A 20,722-nucleotide genomic window follows, 5' to 3' on the forward strand; every position below is an offset into this window, starting at 1 on the left:
TTGACTTGGCAAAACAAGACAAACTGGCACAGAGAGACAAGAAACACAGGGAAAAATACACCGGGGACTAATGGGGAAAACAGGTGACACCTGGATGTGGGAGACAATCACAAAGACAGGTGAAACAGATCAGGGCGTGACAGCAGGGCATGACAGCAGTGGAGAAGATGGAAAGTTTTGAGTTCCTCGGCGTACACATCACAGACAAACTGAAATGGTCCACCCACACAGACAGTGTGGTGAAGAACCTCAGGAGGCTGAAGAAATTTGTCTTGTCACCCAAAACCCTGACAAACTTTTACAGATGCACAATCGAGAGCATCTTGTTGGGCTGTATCATTGAAATTTGGCATTCGCCAGCCCTGCTGTCACGCCCTGATCTGTTTCATCTGTCTTTGTGATTGTCTACCACGATGCGGGAACTGCACCGCCCTCAACCGCAAGGCTTTCCAGAGGGTAAACTACAGAGGGCAAACTACCTGCCCTCCATGACAACTACAGCACCTGATGTCTCAGGAAGGCCAGAAACATAATCAAGGACATCAACCACCAGAGCCACTGCCTGATCACACCGCTACCATCCAGAAGGCGAGGTCAGTACAGGTGCCTCAAACGTGGGACCGAGAGACAGAAAATCAGCTTCTATCTCAAGGCCATCAGACTGCTAAACAGCAATCACTAACTCAGAGAGGCTGCTGCCTACATTGAGACCCAATCACTGACGACTTTAATTGTCAGGCTGTGGGTAACTGGTGCATGGAATCAGGCGCAGGAGAGCAGAGATGAGAGTACAATTCCACGAACTGCACCAGTATAAAACAAATACTAAAGGTGCGTGAAAATACAGGTCACTCGTAAATAACGACCATAAAAACGAACCTGGCAAACAATACCAGTCATAAAGATACAACCTGAACATAATAAACAAACACGCACACCAACATGGGGGAAACAGAGGGTTAAATAATGAACATGTAATTGGCGAATAGAAACCAGGTGTGTAGAAAACAAAGACAAAACAAATGGAGAATGAAAAGTGGATCGGCGATGGCTAGAAAGCCGGTGACGTCGACTGCTAAACGCCGCCCGAACAAGGTGAGGGACCGACATCAGCGGAAGTCGTGACATTAATAAATGGATCACTAGTCACTTTATACAATGCACTCTAAATAATGCCACTTTAATGATGTTTACATATCTTACATTGCTCATATCACATGTATATACTGTATTTTATACCATCTATCGCACCTTGCCTATTCACCCCTTTAGATTTGTGTGTATTTGGTTGTTGGTGGGGAATTGTTAGATTACTTGTTAGATATTACTGCATTGTCGGAACTAGAAGCACAGGCATTTTGCTACACTCGCATTAACATCTGCTAACTGTGTGTATGTGACAAATAAAACGTGATTTTATTTGATGACTGTGGAGCTTTTTGAAATATCTTAGTCAAATAAATTGTATTTGACTGTTTGACCTTCTTGATGCTCTGAAGGGGTCCACTGTTTTCCATGAAATATGAGAATTTGGAGACTAATGCTTGAGAGGGATAATGTGGGGGTTAATTTTGTGTGAGTGTGTGTTTGTCTGTGCGTGTCTGTGTGCCTGTGTCTGCGTGTGTGTTTGTGTGCCTGTGTGTGTGTGTGTGCCTGTGTGTGTGTGTGTGTCTCTCCGTTTGTCTGTGTGTCTCTCTGTGTGTCTGTGTGTTTTTCTGTGTGTGTGTGCCTGTGTGTGTGTTTGTTTGTGTGTGTGTGTGTGTGTGTGTATGTGTGTGTGTGTGTGTGCGTATGTGTGTGTGCGTGCCTGAGTGTGTGTTTGTATGTGTGTGTGTGTGCGTGCCTGAGTGTGTGTTTGTCAGCATCAAAGCTGGAATCATTAGTCACACTCACATCCCATCAGCCACATGAAATCACACCGTTCTTTACAGCTTGTGTTTTACAGAGCCCTGGAACATCTGATTCAGGGTGCAGGAGTAATACCAGAGCTGATTATATTAATAGAAATAAAAACATATAGGGATGGCTGCCTTTACACAGGCAGCACAATTCTAATACTTTTTTCACTAATTGGTCTTTTGACCAATTAGAAGAAAGAATATCAGAATTGGGCTGCCTGTCCACAACAAAGTCCAAATGCCTCAGGAGGAAGAGAGGCTTAATCGATTTAATGTTTAATGTTCACCTCACAGGGATAGTCTGTTTGACATTCCTATACCACAGAACAATCACAGCCACAGCCAAAGTGTCATAGCTAAGACCCAGAGTGTTTCCTATCAGGTTGTGTGGTTAGGTCGGAAAACTACTGGCCCTCATCACGCTAAGAGAGGTCATGAGATGTATCCTTTTAGGGAGTTTTCTACTGTGTTGCTGCTTACACTTTAGGGGTCTAGGCAGGGTTCCTGTAAAGAACTTTATGACAACTGTTTGACTGATTGATTGGTTGGTCGATACTCACTGGTTCACCATGGGCACCCTTCTCTCCTGTGCTGCCAGGGATCCCAGCTTTCCCCTGAGAGAGAGACAGAGGTCAAAGTTCACCAACATATTATTACAGGCTGAACTTAACCAGATACAGAGCCTACAAGAGACACTATCAATGGATCTGATTGGTCTGGAGAAACAAACATAAAAAACAGCAAGTCATGCAGAAAATAAAGTGTACATCTAATATTCCAGGAATGGAAAAATCCCCTTTGAGAAGTTGGGAAGGGACAAGCCTGTGAACTTGACCCTTGAACTTGATCCATAGCATCCTGAACACAAACACTGAGGAAGCAGTTTCTGTTACAACTGGGGAAGGAAGCTATTGAATGTGGTGTAACAAGCATATCAAATGTGCATCAAAGGTATCACATCTGATCTGAAATACTTGGTTGCTTTATAAATCTAGGATCAGTGTGATATTCTATGCACATCCGTTGTCCATCATGACTAACCCAGGCTCTGTTACACAGGAGACACACAACATACACAACCTTTAGCCATCTCAAAAGGTCTTTGTCCCAGCAATGTATGTCACATCATTCACATCAAGTTATGAACATACTAAAGTGCAAAGTCATGATGTCAAAGTTAGGACTATGTCTTAAAGGTCCAGTGCAGTCCAAATTCAGTTTCTCATGTGCTCTGTATCATATTGTACAACCGCTTATCAAACTAACACTGTAAAAGTCTGAAAACATTTCATCAGTGTTATTTCCTGCTGGTTGAAATTACAATCTACATAGGACCTTCTAATCAGAATGTTTGGCATTGGTGGAGTTCAGCTGTTGACATCACCAGGCATCAATTAAGTTAATAGACCGATAACAAAGTGAGTTCCAAACCTCTCTTCCAATAACAGCAACTTTTAAGGTGCCCTCCCCCTCCCTACTCAGACAACTCCCAGACAGTCCTAGCAAAATGATTGGTTGAGAAATTGAAAACTTTTACCGTAAGGTACTTAATTGTTACCCAGAAATGATTTGATGTTTATATAAAAAACGGCTGGATTGGGCCTTTAATCATCTCTGTGGTAAATCTTTCACAGGCTTAAAGGTCCCCTCATAGATTCAGATTCAGAGTTTTTAATAGTCAGAGTTGCAGGTGTGATTGCAGGGTACAGTTAAATGACTACCTGGCATGATGACTCCTTGCTGTCCCCAGTCCACCTGGCCGTGCTGCTGCTCCAGTTTCAGCGGTTTTGCCTGCGGCAATGGAACCCTGACCTGTTCACCTGTCCCAGACCTGCTGTTTTCAACTCTCTAGAGACAGCAGGAGCGGTAGAGATACTCTCAATGATCGGCTATGAAAAGCCAACTGACATTTACTCCTGAGGTGCTGACCTGTCGCACCCTTGACAACCACTGTGATTATTATTATTTGACCATGCTGGTCATTTATGAACATTTGAACATCTTGGCCATGTTCTGTTATAATCTCCACCCGGCACAGCCAGAAGAGGACTGGCTACCCCTCATAGCCTGGTTCCTCTCTAGGTTTCTTCCTAGGTTTTGGCCTTTCTAGAGAGTTTTTCCTAGCCACCGTGCTTCTACACCTGCATTGCTTGCTGTTTGGGGTTTTAGGCTGGGTTTCTGTACAGTACTTTGAGATATCAGCTGATCTAAGGAGGGCTGTGCATAGGGGGAGTAGCAGGGGTGGGATGGGGGTGTCCATAGAGGGAGTAGCAGGGGGGAGTAGGTAGCTGACTAGTGGTTCTCTCTCCAACCATGTTCCTGGAGAGCTACCCTCCTGTAGGTTCTCTCTCCAACCATGTTCCTGGAGAGCTACCCTCCTGTAGGTTCTCTCTCCAACCATGTTCCTGGAGAGCTACCCTCCTGTAGGTTCTCTCCAACCCTGTTCCGGGAGAGCTACCCTCCTGTAGGTTCTCTCTCCAACCATGTTCCTGGAGAGCTACCCTCCTGTAGGTTCTCTCTCCAATCCTGTTCCTGGAGAGCTACCCTCCTGTAGGTTTTCTCTTCAACCGCTGTTGTAATGGTAAGTGTACAGCACTACCCTAGATCACATAACACAATGACCAACTGAAATCTGTCTGTACAGCACAGAGCAAACTGATGAAAAAGGAACGGAGGAAAGATGGATGGGACTGGTAATTCTCAGAACTCTTCTTACAAATGCCCTCAGAGAGAGAGAGAGAGGGCTGAAAACAGCAATAAATCATGATTCCTTATAACACGGGAATACTTTTATTAAAACTGTAAATGAAAGCTCTGTGTGCACAAATGCTCCCATAATATGTCAGCGGGAACTGAACGGAACATCCAGGCTGAAATATGGGGGCGGTTAAGAAAGCCATTATTCAATGACACTATCATAAAGTGCATGCAGTCATTTAAGGAAGATGATATGAAAGAGCAGATGACTTCAGAGCTTTGCTTAGTCACTCTGTTCCTCAAAGATGTATTTTTCAACACTGAACACAAGATGGCGCTGTGGCTCTAGAGGTGACTGGGGAGAAGATTGAGTTCCTCTACGCTGCCTGTCAGATCTTTGTTAGCTTTAATAGTTTCCTCACGACAGTAAACATACTGTTAGTTACTGGAGTAAACGTACTGTTAGTTACTGGATTAAACGTACTGTTAGTTACTGGAGTAAACATACTGTTAGTTATTGGAGTAAACATACTGTTAGTTACTGGAGTAAACCTACTGTTAGTTACTGGAGTAAACATACTGTTAGTTACTGGAGTAAACATACTGTTAGTTATTGGAGTAAGCATACTGTTAGTTACTGGAGTAAACATACTGTTAGTTACTGGAGTAAACATACTGTTAGTTACTGGAGTAAACATACTGTTAGTTTTGCTGGAGTAAACATACTGCTAGTTACTGGAGTAAACATACTGCTAGTTACTGATGTAAACATACTGTTAGTTACTTGAGTAAACATACTGTTAGTTACTGGAGTAAACATACTGTTAGTTACTGGAGTAAACATACTGTTAGTTACTGGAGTAAACATACTGTTAGTTACTGGAGTAAACATACTGTTAGTTACTGGAGTAAACATACTGTTAGTTACTGGAGTAAACATACTGTTAGTTACTGGAGTAAACATACTGTTAGTTACTGGAGTAAACATACTGTTAGTTACTGGAGTAAACATACTGTTAGTTACTGGAGTAAACATACTGTTAGTTACTGGAGTAAACATACTGTTAGTTACTAGAGTAAACATACTGTTAGTTACTGGAGTAAACATACTGCTAGTTACTGGAGTAAACCTACTGTTAGTTACTGGAGTAAACATACTGTTAGTTACTGGAGTAAACATACTGTTAGTTACTGGAGTAAACATACTGTTAGTTACTGGAGTAAACATACTGTTAGTTACTGGAGTAAACATACTGTTAGTTACTGGAGTGGAGTAAACATACTGTTAGTTACTGGAGTAAACATACTGTTAGTTACTGGAGTAAACATACTGCTAGTTACTGATGTAAACATACTGTTAGTTACTGGAGTAAACATACTGTTAGTTACTGGAGTAAACATACTGTTAGTTACTGGAGTAAACATACTGTTAGTTACTGATGTAAACATACTGTTAGTTACTGGAGTAAACATACTGTTAGTTACTGGAGTAAACATACTGTTAGTTACTGGAGTAAACATACTGTTAGTTACTGGAGTAAACATACTGTTAGTTACTGGAGTAAACATACTGCTAGTTACTGGAGTAAACATACTGTTAGTTACTGGAGTAAACATACTGTTAGTTACTGGAGTAAACATACTGTTAGTTCCTGGAGTAAACATACTGTTAGTTACTGGAGTAAACATACTGTTAGTTAGTGGAGTAAACATACTGCTAGTTACTGGAGTAAACATACTGTTAGTTACTGGAGTAAACATACTGTTAGTTACTGATGTAAACATACTGTTAGTTACTGAAGTAAACATACTGTTAGTTACTGGAGTAAACATACTGTTAGTTACTGGAGTAAACCTCACTCTAAAAGCCCAATCTGCAGCACCCAACTCTAAAAGCCCACTCTTCTATAGATCAATGTACAGTAGAGATGTCTGATGGCAATTTCATGGTCTCACCATGTTCTACACGTTGGGAGTTCCAGCTGCATTATTGTGTGTTTTACTGCTCATGAGAAATTACCTGTTATAAACCGGGTGGTTCGATCCCTGAATGCTGATTGGCTGACAGCTGTGGTATATCAGACAGTATACGGGTATGACAAAACACGTATTTCGACTGCTCTAATTACGTTGGCAACTCGTTTATAATAGCAATAAGGCACCTCAGGGGTTTGTGTTATATGACCAATATACCATGACTAAGGCCTGTATCCAGGCACTCTGCGTTGCGTCGTTGCTAAGAAAAGCACTTAGTCATGGTATATTGGCCATATACCACACCCCCTCAGGCCTTATTGCTTAACTGTAACACCGCAACAACACCCATTCATTCCCCCGAAACACACAAACTGACCTGTTTGAACATAGACCTTGCTCTATGCAAATGACAAATGATGGCATTTAGATGCTGAGCAGGACAGGTCACTGCTAGTATGTGTGTGTTTGTGTGTCTGTGTGTGTGTCACATCAGTTAATAACACATAGAAACAATGTTTGTCAAGTGTTACGCCAAGTCTGACTTAACAGGGCTGAAAATAGGTCATTTATCAAACCAAACAAGCAAGCCAAGCATCTGTGAATGGATCCAAGAGTCATTGAGCATGCATCAGGCACTACCAGGCAATCTCTAGTTAGGGATCATCATGTCTGGCTAGCCACAGATACAGAGATGCAGAGAGAAATGTTTGTACAGGGCTAACAGCAGCCAACACTATGAATTGTGTAGAGCACTTTTGTCTGTATGTTTCTTTAATCACATTTCCCGTCAGTAGGGAATCATTTGATCCTTCAGTGGTTATATCACAACACTGCAATCCATCATTAACTAAGTAGAAAAGCAGATATTTTCCCCCGTAGTGAAGACTGTTACAACATTGAAAACATCCCAGTCTCAGTTTTACGCCGCCAGGAACACAAGGGGATCGAAGCACACACCAGCCACAAGGTCATGGTACTATGGAACAGGCCATTGACACCACCAGACCCGGGCTTTCGTGGCTATAGCCACGAATGATTTTGTCCCAGCCCTGAGTCTTTTTCCCTGCTGGGATGGTGTAAAACAAGCTAGGCTACACTGCAATGAATACTCCAAACATGGGCCCTGGCCTGCCTTTTCAGTGCTGCCTAAAACCAGCATTTCTGTGTACGGTGGCACTTTAGGAGGTGAAGTCAAAGTGCTACATTTTTAATTCGTCCCCAAAAATGATATTCCGCCGTATGCGGGCAACTGTTCATTCTCTGAGGGAGAGAACACAAAGACGAGAAGGATAATCGAGGTAAACTTTGTTAGCTTGCTATTGCTTTAGCACATTTTGTTAGCCCATGATGATGTTATTCAGAGTTATTCACCTCAAAGTAAGCCAGATTCGAGTAACTTACATTTCAACATATTGACTCAAAAGCTGCATTGACAGATAATGTTAAGCTAACTAACTAACTAACTAACTAACGTGAGGGACTACTCAGTCTAGCTAGCAGATTTCATGAGCAGGGTTTTGACAGTATAGTTACTGATTAGCTATCTGGACACCAATTACTGTCTAATCAAGTATTGTGCAAATATGCAAAAAATTGCTAATAAAGATAGCTAGCTAACTTAAGGCTAACATGATGTTAGCTACTTTTGGTAACGTCAGCTCAATTAGCTACAGTTGAAGTCGGAAGGTTACATACACCTTAGCCAAATACATTTAAACTCAGTTTCACAATTCCTGACATTTAATCCTAGTAAAAATTCCCTATCTTAGGTCAGTTAGGATCACCACTTTATTTTAAGATTAACATACACTCAATTAGTATTTGGTAGAATTGCCTTTCAATTGTTAAACTTGTGTCAAGCATTTCGTGTAGCCTTCCACAAGCTTCCCACAATAAATTGGGTGCATTTTGGCCCATTCCTCTTGACAGAGCTGGTGTAAGTGAGTCAGGTTTGTAGGCCTCCTTAATCGCACACGCTTTTTCAGTTCTGCCCATAAATTTTCTATGCGATTGAGGTCAGGGCCTTGTGATGGCCACTCCAATACGTTGACTTTGTTGTCCTTAAGCCATTTTGCCACAACTTTGGAAGTATGTTTGGGGTCATTGTCCATTTGGAAGATCCATTTGCAACTAAGCTTTAACTTCCTGACCGATGCCTTGAGATGTTGCTTCAATATATCCACATCATTTTCCCCCCTCATGATGCCATCTATTTTGTGAAGTGCACCAGTCCCTCCAGCAGCAAAGCACCCTCCACAACATGATGCTGCCACCCCCGTGCTTCATGGTTGGGATGGTGTTCTTCGGCTTGCAAGCCTCCCCCTTTTCCTCCAAACATAACGATGGTCATTATGGCCAAACAGTTCTATTTTGGTTTCATCAGACCAGAGAACAATCTTTGTCCCCATGTGCAGTTGCAAACCGTAGTTTGGCTTTTTTATGGTGGTTTTGGAGCAGTGGCTTCTTCCTTGCTGAGTGGCCTTTCAGGTTATATCGATATAGGACTCATTTTTACTGTGGATATAGATACTTTTGTACCGGTTTCCTCCAGCATCTTCACAAGGTCCTTTGCTGTTGTTCTGGGATTGATTTGCACTTTTCGCACCAAAGTATGTTCATCTCTAGGAGACAGAACGCGTCTCCTTCCTGAGCGGTATGACGGCTATGTGGTCCCATGGTGTTTATACTTGCATACTATTGTTTGTACAGATGAATGTGGTACCTTCAGGTGTTTGGAAATTGCTCCCAAAGATGAACCAGACTTGCGGAGGTCTACAATTTCTTTTCAGAGGTCTTGGCTGATTTATTTTGATTTTCTCATAAAGTCAAGCAAAGAGTCACTGAGTTTGAAGGTAGGCCTTGAACTACATCCATAGGTACACCTCCAATTGACTCAAATGATGTCAATTAGACTACCAGAACCTTCTAAAGCAATGACATCATTTTCTGGAATTTTCCAAGCTGTTTAAAGGCACAGTCAACTTTGTGTATGTAAACTTCTGACCCACTGGAATTGTGATACAGTGAATTATAAGTGAAATAATATCTGTAAACAATGGTTGGAAAAAATGCACAAAGTAGATATCCTAACCGACTTGCCAAAACAATATTTTTTTAACAAGACTTTTGTGGAGTGGTTGAAAACAAGTTTTAATGACTCCAACCTAGGTGTATGGAGACTTCCGACTTCAACTGTAGCTATCTGTTGAAAAACAAAGCTGGATAGTATTTGAGTATTTTTTCCCAGTTTATAGAAGATGGACGTACGGAATTGAAGATGCAGCTCAGTAAACACAGAGCAGGTTGTTGTATTTGCAGGAGTAAGTGGATACATTGTGTGTGTGTGTGAGTGTGTGTGTGTGTGTGTGTGTTTACAATATAATTATTTAGCATCTAGCTACATAGGTTGGCTGACAACGTCACGAAAACGATGTGCACGCTTCCAAGGGGCATAAATCAGCCTGTTGTGATTCTGGATGGCAAGATTGCTAGCAAGAATGACACTGCCATGTGGGGAATAATTAGTGGATTATTTCAGCATGCTTCATCAAGTTATTGATACCATGTCTTCTTTTGAAGTGTTTTGACTGATTTCATGACAATGCAAATACGGCAAACATTGGCTGGCTAGCTAACCAATAACTACAACAATGTTTTTGAAACAGCAAGTGGTCATTGTGAAAATGTATTTGTTTTCAATCTACATTGGAGACTAAACTTTTTTAATTTTACTAGGCAAGTCAGTTAAGAACAAATTCTTATTTTCAATGACGGCCTAGGAACAGTGGGTTAACTGCCTGTTCAGGGGCAGAACGACAGATTTGTCACCTTGTCAGCTCGGGGATTCGAACTTGCAACCTTTCGGTTACTAGTCCAATGCTCTAACCAATAGGCTACCCTGCCGCCCCACACTAAGCTTACATGTTAACAATTTCAGCCAACCTCATCTGTTTTGTTCCATGGCTGCATGTATTTTGATTTGGTTGCTAAAGCAACAGAGAGAACACAGGTATTGTGGTTTGTGAAGGGTAAGACATTTGAATGTTAATCAGGTTTAAGATTGAGTGAAAAAATTCAGGTAAACATTATTTGTCTGTTATATTGCTTCTCTGTGTGTTTGTCTGTTCAGGATTCTCCATATTGCTACGGCACTGATACTATGCCGTCTCTGTAATAATATAGGAGATCCAGGGAAGCAGAACTTCAGACAGCAAGGAAGAGAGGTTACCAGACAGGACAGAGAGAACACATAGAGAGGTTAGCAGACAGGACAGAGAGAACACAGAGAGAGGTTACCAGACAGGACAGAGAGAGGTTAGCAGACAGGACAGAGAGAACACAGAGAGAGGTTAGCAGACATGACAGAGAGAACACAGAGAGAGGTTACCAGACAGGACAGAGAGAACACAGAGAGGGGTTAGCAAACAGGACAGAGAGAACACAGAAAGAGGTTAGCAGACAGGACAGAGAGAACACAGGGAGAGGTTACCAGACAGGACATAGAGAGGTTACCAGACAGGACAGAGAGAGGTTACCAGACAGGACAGAGAGAACACAGAGAGGGGTTACCAGACAGGGCAGAGAGAGGTTACCAGACAGGACAGAGAGAGATTACCAGACAGGACAGAGAGAGGTTACCAGACAGGACAGAGAGAACACAGAGAGAGGTTACCAGACAGGACAGAGAGAACACAGAGAGAGGTTACCAGACAGGACAGAGAGAACACAGAGAGAGGTTACCAGACAGGACAGAGAGAACACAGAGAGGTTACCAGACAGGACAGAGAGAACACAGAGAGAGGTTACCAGACAGGACAGCGAGAACACAGAGAGAGGTTACCAGACAGGGCAGAGAGAGGTTACCAGACAGGACAGAGAGAGGTTACCAGACAGGACAGAGAGAACATAGAGAGAGGTTACCAGACAGGACAGAGAGAACACAGAGAGAGGTTACCAGACAGGACAGAGAGAACACAGAGAGAGGTTACCAGACAGGACAGAGAGAACACAGAGAGGTTACCAGACAGGACAGAGAGAACACAGAGAGAGGTTACCAGACAGGACAGAGAGAACACAGAGAGAGGTTACCAGACAGGACAGAGAGAACACAGAGAGAGGTTACCAGACAGGACAGAGAGAACACAGAGAGAGGTTACCAGACAGGACAGAGAGAACACAGAGAGAGGTTACCAGACAGGACAGCGAGAACACAGAGAGAGGTTACCAGACAGGACAGCGAGAACACAGAGAGAGGTTACCAGACAGGGCAGAGAGAGGTTACCAGACAGGACAGAGAGAGGTTACCAGACAGGACAGAGAGAACATAGAGAGGTTACCAGACAGGACAGAGAGAACACAGAGAGAGGTTACCAGACAGGACAGAGAGAACATAGAGAGGTTACCAGACAGGACAGAGAGAACACAGAGAGAGGTTACCAGACAGGACAGCGAGAACACAGAGAGAGGTTACCAGACAGGGCAGAGAGAGGTTACCAGACAGGACAGAGAGAGGTTACCAGACAGGACAGAGAGAACATAGAGAGGGGTTACCAGACAGGACAGAGAGAACACAGAGAGAGGTTACCAGACAGGACAGAGAGAACACAGAGAGGTTACCAGACAGGACAGAGAGAACATAGAGAGGGGTTACCAGACAGGACAGAGAGAACACAGAGAGAGGTTACCAGACAGGACAGAGAGAACATAGAGAGAGGTTACCAGACAGGACAGAGAGAGGTTACCAGACAGGACAGAGAGAACATAGAGAGGGGAGGCCCACACAAGACAAACATGGCACATTCCTCTCAAGCCAGAGAAGGTAGTCCTTGCTAAACATTACCTCTCAAAAAAAGAAAGATGCCACTTTTGACATGTCCTGTGTGTATAAATTGTTAGACCCTGATATGTTCCCATCACTGAAGACAATCATACAGGCCGCGCTGACCATCCCAGTTAGCATTTGTGAGACATCTTTCTGTGCATTAATTAAAGACATCTACATACCTGGCTTAGGAGCCCAATGACCCAAGATAGAATGCGTCATGACAATTGACAAAGATATACATACTAACACACTTGGGAAAGAGTGAAGTCATAGACAGGTTTGCACCTACAGTTTAATTTTGTATAATTTCTAATCTTTATGGATGGACTAACATCCTAGTACTGTATAATATAACTGACAAGCATTGTGCATCTTTATTTGGAGAAAGGATTGTATGCTGGTACATGTGTGGAGAATTGTGAAGTGTTGTTACTACAGGACTGTTGGACGGGGTGTATTTGTTTTTGTGTAATTCATTAGAAATATTGTCCTGTAGGTAATTGACCTTGGAATCTGCGATTTATTACCACAAATATTATAAAATCATGATTTCAAACGTGTTTGGTGCCTGCATTTTTACACATTATCTGCAAAAGTTGTCGTTTATGCAGTTCCAACATAATCCAAAGGATGGCAGCCTAAAATCCCAATCCTGCTATATTGCACGTAACTAGAATTTGCGAGTAGCATGACTAGCTCACATTAGTTAGTAGTAACCATCATCAACAGTAACCATCATCAACAGTGACCATCATCAACAGTGACCATCATCAACAGTGACCATCATCAACAGTGACCATCATCAACAGTGACCATCATCAACAGTGACCATCATCAACAGTGACCATCATCAACATGAGGCTTTTTTTGTTGCCAATCAAATATTGGACATGGTTTCTGAAAACATTGCAATAAATTACAAATACTTTTTCCAACAATTTATCTTCATGGAAAATTAGGATATAGTTATGCACTTCATTTGTACATGAATATGTACATAATACATTGTACATAATATTATTGACACCATATTCCATGAGTTTACTGACCACAATCCATTGAATTAATGTTAAGAAGTGTTAATAATTTGGCATCAAGAGGGAACAGCGCATGGAAGAAAGCAGTGAGATATGCAACAAAGTGTTATGTTTCTGCAAAATGGTCACTGCTAGCTTCTGAGGAGCTTCATTTCAGTACTCTACTAAATGTAGGTAAAACTAAGCATATGTTGTTCTCTTGAGCGCATTAAAAATAACTCTGATGATTTAAGATATGTGCCTGCACACACACACACACACACACACACGCGCGCGCGCGCGCACGTGCACACACACACACACGCGCGCGTGCACACACACACACACACACACTTCATATCAATCTAGGTTATTTTAATGGATGAAATTAGTATTTTATACACCACCTTTAATCGGGGCCTATATTACAGGTAGAAAGCTGTGGTGGAAATGATTGTAATCGGGGCCTATATTACAAGTAGAAAGCTGTGGTGGAAATCATTTTAATCGGGGCCTATATTACAGGTAGAAAGCTGTGGTGGAAATTATTGTAATCGGGGCCTATATTACAGGTAGAAAGCTGTGGTGGAAATCATTTTAAATCGGAGCCTATATTACAAGTAGAAAGCTGTGGTGGAAATAATTTTAATCGGGGCCTATATTACAGGTAGAAAGCTGTGGTGGAAATCATTTTAATCGGGGCCTATATCACAGGTAGAAAGCTGTGGTGGAAATCATTTTAATCAGGGCCTATATTACAGGTAGAAAGCTGTGGTGGAAATCATTTTAATCAGGGCCTATATTACAGGTAGAAAGCTGTGGTGGAAATCATTTTAATCGGGGCCTATATTACAAGTAGAAAGCTGTGGTGGAAATCATTTTAATCGGGGCCTATATTACAGGTAGAAAGCTGTGGTGGAAATCATTTTAATCGGGGCCTATATCACAGGTAGAAAGCTGTGGTGGAAATTATTGTAATCGGGGCCTATATTACAGGTAGAAAGCTGTGGTGGAAATTATTGTAATCGGGCCTACAGTATATTACAGGTAGAAAGTGGTGGAAGTTCTTTATAGGGCTGGGACTGTATTACAGGTAGAAATCTGTGGTGGAAATAATTTATAGGGCAAGGATTATTTTACAGGTAGAAAGCTGTGGTGGAAATAATGTTAATGGGGGCATATATTACAGGTAGAAAGTGTGGTGTAAATAATTTTAACGGGGGCCTATATAACAGGTAGAAAACTGTGGTCTAAATTCTTTATAGGGGCGGGACTTTTAATACATAGTCCCATGTAGCTCTGGTGTTGGCCTCTTTACCTCATGTCAATCAAACCTGTCAATCAAACATGGCAACCAAACCTGTCAATCACACCTGTCAACGTAATGGAGATACAGTGTGTAGGTGAATGTAATGCAAGGTACTCACAGGTTTCCCTGATAGGCCTCTCTCCCCTGGACCGCCAGCTTTACCCTGCAAGAGGAAAGGCATGTAATAGATAGTTGAGTCACGGCAATTCAGGGGTGGGAAACTCCAGTCCTCGGGGGCCTGATTGGTGTCACAATGTTTCTCCAGCCCTAAACAATGTTTCTCTCCTAAACTGAAGATCATGATTAGGTGATTATTGGAGTCAGGTGTGTTAGCTGGGGCAAAACCAATCAGGCCCCGCGAGGACTGGAATTGCCCACCCCTGCAGGGATAATTGCATGAGTGTATCAGTTATACAGTACCATCCCTAGTGGACTACGAACACTAGTTCGTATTACAGATGTAGGATCTTAATTTGATCACCACATTGCAGGAGATCTTACCTGCAATGCAGCACATTTAAAACTTGTAGTATATTTGAGGTTTTAAAAGGCTCCTGAAGTTTGTAATTTCCTCTGAAATTTCAGACTTGTTTTTCTTTATGAAAAATGTATCAACCCCTACAAAAATGTCAATTTATTATACTGAACAAAAATATAAACACAGCATGCAACAATTTCAAATATTTTACTGAGTTACAGTTCCTATAAGGAAATGTGTCAATTGAAATAAATTCATTAGGCCCTAATCTATGGGCGTGGATCAGAAAACCAGTCAGTATCTGGTGTGACCAGCACTTGCCTCATGCAGCGCGACTCATTTCCTTCACCTAGAGTTGATCAGGCTGTTGATTGTGCCCTGTGGAACATTGTTCCACTCCTGTGTGAAGTTGCTGGATATTGGCGGGAACTGGAACACACTGTCGTACACGTTGATCCAGAGCATCCCAAACATGCTCAATGGGTGACATGTCTGGTGAGTATGCAGACCATGGAAGAACTGGGACATTTTCAGCTTCCAGGAAATGTGTACAGATGCTTGCAACATGGGGCCTTGCTCTATCATGCTGAAACATGAGGTGATGGTGAAAAGGCACAACAATAGGCCTCAGGATAAAATGCAATTGTGTTCGTTGTCCGTAGCTTATGTCTGCCCATACCAAAACCCCACTGCCACCATGGCGCACTCTGTTCACAACGTTGACAGCAGCAAACCGCTTGAGCATAGGACACCATACACGCAATCTGCCATCTGCCCGGTACAGTTGAAACCGGGATTCATCCGTGAAGAGCACACTTCTTCTTCATCAACGGTGAGGATTTTCCCACTGAAGTGGGTTACTATACCGAACTGCAGTCAGGTCAAGACCTGGTGAGGACGACGAGCACGAGAAGAAATTCTTTGGTTGCTCAAACCGTTTCATCAGCTTTTCCGGGTGGCTGGGATCAGATGATCCCACAGGTGAAGAAGCCGGATGTGGAGGTCCTGGGCTGGCGTGGTTACACGTGGTGTGCGGTTGTGAGGCCGGTTGGACGTACTGCCAAATTCTCTAAAATGACATCGGAGGTGGCTTAGGGTAGAGAAATGAACATTCAATTCTCTGGCAACAGCTCAGGGGGATATTCCTGCAGTCAGCATGCCAATTGCACACTCCCTCAAAACTTGAGACATCTGTGGCCTTGTGTCGTGTGACAAAACTTCACATTTTAGAGTGGCCTTTTACTGTCCCCAGCTCAAGGTGCACCTGTGCAATGATTGTGCTGTTTAATCAGCTTCTTGATATGCCAGGTGGATGGAGAAATGCTCCCTAACAGGTATGCAAACCGATTTGTGCACAATTTGAGAGAAATCAGCTTTTTGTGCATATGGAACATTTCTGGGATTTTCTTTTCTTCAGTTTAGGAAACAAGTGGAGGCTGGTGGGAGGAGATATAGGAGTACGGGCTCATTGTAATTGCTGGAATAGAATTATGGAACAGAGTCAAAACATGTGGTTTCCATATGTTGGATGTGTTTGATACCATTCCATTAATTCTGTTCCAGCCATTACAGTGAGGCCATCCTCCTATAGCTCCTCCCACCAGCCGCCACTGCATGAAACATGGGACCAACACATTACATGTTGAGTTTATAAGTATATAATATAATTATAAGTATATAATCCGCATACTGTAATAATTCACATTACCTGATGCTGCAGGATTATTTTCCTGCTGTAACAAACTGGCACAAATTAAGATCCTACACTGTATGCAAGTCTCATGAATATCTTCTATTATCCAAGATATCCTCAACTTAGTGGAGGTACTATAGTTCACCTACAGGTAAATGCCAAAATAAAGGAAAAACCAATATAAAATGTCTTAATAGGGCGTTGGGACACCACCAGCCAGAAGAGATTAAATGCACCTTGGCATAGATTCTACAACTGTCTGGAACTCTATTGGAGGGATGTGACACCATTCTTCCACAAGAAATTCCAGAATTTGGTGTTTTGTTGATGGTGGTGGAAAACGCCGTCTCAGGCTCCACTCCAGATTCTCCCATAAGTGTTCAATTGGATTGAGATCTGATGACTGAGACGGTCATGGCCTATGGTTCACATCGTTTTCAAGCTCATCAGTTTGCTTAATTAAGTCAGGAACCACACCTGTGTGGAAGCACCTGCTTTCAATATAGTTTGTATCCCTCATTTACTTGAGTGTTTCCATTATTTTGGCAGTTACGTGTGTTAACATTTCTGCTCCTAACTGAACCATCTATCCTCTGTTAAAGAAATGCCATTGAAGACATCAAAGATAGAATAGAAGAGATACTTTGTTGTCCATTTTTCAATACTAGAACACGCATAATACTAGAACACAGGACATCAAAGCTAGAGATGACACGGGTGCACTGGTCCATCATGTTAGGAACCATTACACTCATCTAGATTCATCCAAAATGATGAGCAAAAATTACTCACTATAATCTACCTTCATAAACTCTCTCCATCCAACCAATGGCTCTAACCATCTACAGGTTGTGTTTTAATGAAATCCCCCAACCAAAATGGAGACAATGACGCTATCAAATATAAAGCCAGGGTAGGTTTTTCATGTTTTTCATCCCAAATAAAGAGCAACACATTGATTACAGTTAAAATACAGAGCAGGGTACATTTTCCTCTTGCATGCGGCAGCTCTTTATTGACATAGCTCACGTTTCATTACTGTGAGCTGGATGAGGTTTTTCATTGACTATAACTTGATACAGCCATCAGAAGAATGGCACCCTCTGCAAATAAAACCGTTAATTAAAGTCTACCGATCTCCCACACAGATCTTAATGGCAATTTAAACCTCAGGTTATGGTGGCCCAAGTGTAACCTTTTCACTCAGATGTAGGAATAATAACACATGGGGTAGGTCTCCTACACAGTGGAGTCTGTTGTGTAGAATGAATGCAGGAGCAGGGGTGATACAGGAAGTAACTTTGCCTCATTCTGGCCTGTCATTGGTCAGCAGGAGTGATACAGGAAGAAATGCTGCCTCATTCTGGCCTGTAATTGGTCAGCAGGGGTGATACAGGAAGTAACCCTGCCTCATTCTTGCCTCAGGTGAACAATAAGGGACTTTCTGTTGAGATCCAATTATTTTGCCATCGTAAGTGGCCTCCTGTACCCTATTCAATGTGCCCTCTAATCAGTATAGGGACAGAGTCATGTGCAGAAACACACAGGACAGGAGCAAACTCCCACACACACACTGCCACAGACGCAGACGCACACGCACGCACACACGCACACACGTTGTATATACATTTCTGATGTTAAATTAAAAGCACACATGTTCTTGAGGCCTGTGCTGGGTCAGTGGTAGAAAGTAAAGCAGACAGGTGATGCAGAGTACTCACTATGAACCCAGGCTCCCCTTTCTTTCCACCTTCCCCCGGCTCTCCCTGCAGAAGAGCAAGAGAGAGAGAAGGAGAGGAATAAAGAGAGATCTTAGTGAGGCAACAAATATACTTTTAATCAGGTCAAAGTGCACAGAACAAGGTTTTAAGTCAGGTAGAAAGAGGACATTCAGTATTATGTTCTTCTGAGGGTGAGAAGATGTTTACCTTGGTGCCCTCAGGCCCTGGTTCCCCCAGTGGACCGTCTGCACCCCTCGGCCCCTATGACACAGAAACACAGCTGCTAAGCCCTCTGTGTGTGTGTGTGTGTGTGTGTGTGAGTGTGTGTGTGTGTATCCCTGGGCCCCTATGACACACAAATAGCTTAGCCCTCTCTGTATGCAGGGTTTACAAACCACTCAGCCATCACATCACACAACGGCACTCGTAAATACAAGCACACACCCACCCACACTCTCACACCCGCACACAGCAACGCACCCACACATGCACACACCCACACAACCACGCACACCCACCCAAACCTACTGTACTTAGCAGTGTACAATATGGGATATGGGCGTAACCAAATCATCTAGAGTGTCTCAATAAAATAATGGGGTGGAGGAGGCGAGAGCATGGGGAGTATCAAACACATAAGGGCATTGGTGTTAGGAGCAGCGCATGGTAGCAGTCTACTGTGCAGGCCCTTTTTGTCTTCAAACACATCCGCATGGAATTCCAGAAAGACAGTTGGACTGCATAATATCAACAACTTGGGAGTAATCAGCTTCTTCTTTGTCTTTGTCTATCTGGGGGTTACCTGCTGACCTTTGCATCCCACTCCTCTCTATCTCTCTCTCTCCTTCCCTCTCCATCCCTCTCCCTGTCTTTAATACCTACACACAAAAAGGTAAATGCTAGACAGTCAGGCCACATTCAGTGGTGCGTTTTGGAGGAAACACAAGCAACTGACTGATCATCCGTCTGAGTGTGTGCTCTACTGGACTACTCTGTCTTCCTGTAGTGGACGCTACATTTACTGTACCTTGGTTCAGGGCAGGCCAAGGATACAGCGGGGAAATAAGTCAAACAGTAAAAAGAAGTGTTTACTTACTCATAAAACTATTCAACACAGACATTTGAGTGAGTGGATGTACTGTATGGGGCTCCGCCTCACACGGCTGGATGTCCAGCTGGCTGTCAAGGCCAAGCAAAACGAGAGCAGAGCCACCACTTCTCAGTCCAAATGAAACGAGTAGAGCTAAGACAAATCTCATTTGCTGAATCGGAAATTGTAACTTTCTTTTACTTGATCCTAAAACTGTACAGTTGGGTGAATGGCTCATTCAGGGTTGTTAACAGGCACTAACTGTGCCCTATTACAAACACTTGGCTCAGTCAGTTCTATGGATTAGAACAGTAGCCAAACACACTTATAATTTATACTATATCCAATTAAAATTCAACCCCTCCTTTGATTGGTCAATTGAGTGAGCCAAGTGACAAATGAACACATTGTGAGGTCAATGAGGACAACTGAAAGACACATAGACAGGTCAAGAGTTAAAGATGATGCGTCATGGGGAACTATTGTCTCCTAGCTTCTGTCTGCAGGTAATAGTTTATACTGTAGTACTAGTGAAGTTAGTCCATACACACCGAGCATACCAAACATTAGGAACAACCCCGTGCCCCTTTGCCCTCAGAGCAGCCTCAGTTCATCAGGGCATGGACTCTACAAGGTGTCGAAAGCATTCCACAGGGATGCTGGCCCATGTTGACTCCAATGCTTCCCACAGTTGTGTCAAGTTGGCTGGATGTCCTTTGGGTGGTGGACCATTCTTGATACACATGGGAAACTGCTGAGCATGACAAATCCAGCAGCATTGTAGTTCTTAACAGACTCAAACCGGTGCGCCTGGCACCTATTATCATACCCCGTTCAAAGGCACTTAAATCTATTGTCATCACTCTCCGAATGGCACACACTCCATGTCTCAATTGTCTCAAGGTTAAAAATCCTTCTTTGACCTGTTTCCGCTCCTTCCTCTACACTGATTGAAGTGGATTTAACAAGTGACATCAATAAGGGATCATATCTTTCACCTGGATTTCATGGAAAGAGTA

General features: G+C 42.8%; 1 protein-coding gene across 4 annotated transcripts in view; it reads right to left on the reverse strand.

Annotated features, from left to right (window-relative positions):
• col24a1 (collagen type XXIV alpha 1) overlaps positions 1-20,722 on the reverse strand; it is a 226,054-nt gene that overhangs the window by 54,814 nt on the left and 150,518 nt on the right. For all 4 annotated transcript variants that reach the window (XR_016496353.1, XM_036978599.2, XM_090236176.1 and 1 more), the window contains 4 exons: positions 18,821-18,874; positions 18,614-18,658; positions 14,840-14,884; positions 2,459-2,512 (listed from right to left, as the gene is read on the reverse strand). Coding sequence is in view for 3 of the 4 variants with exons in the window: in XM_036978599.2 (XP_036834494.2) it covers positions 2,459-2,512; positions 14,840-14,884; positions 18,614-18,658; positions 18,821-18,874 (198 nt within the window). In the remaining variant the exon portion in view is untranslated. The remainder of the gene's footprint in view (positions 1-2,458; positions 2,513-14,839; positions 14,885-18,613; positions 18,659-18,820; positions 18,875-20,722) is intronic.

The sequence above is a fragment of the Oncorhynchus mykiss genome, chromosome 5, assembly GCF_057628025.1.
Source record: "Oncorhynchus mykiss isolate SJ-2025 chromosome 5, ASM5762802v1, whole genome shotgun sequence".
Taxonomy (NCBI): domain Eukaryota; kingdom Metazoa; phylum Chordata; class Actinopteri; order Salmoniformes; family Salmonidae; genus Oncorhynchus; species Oncorhynchus mykiss.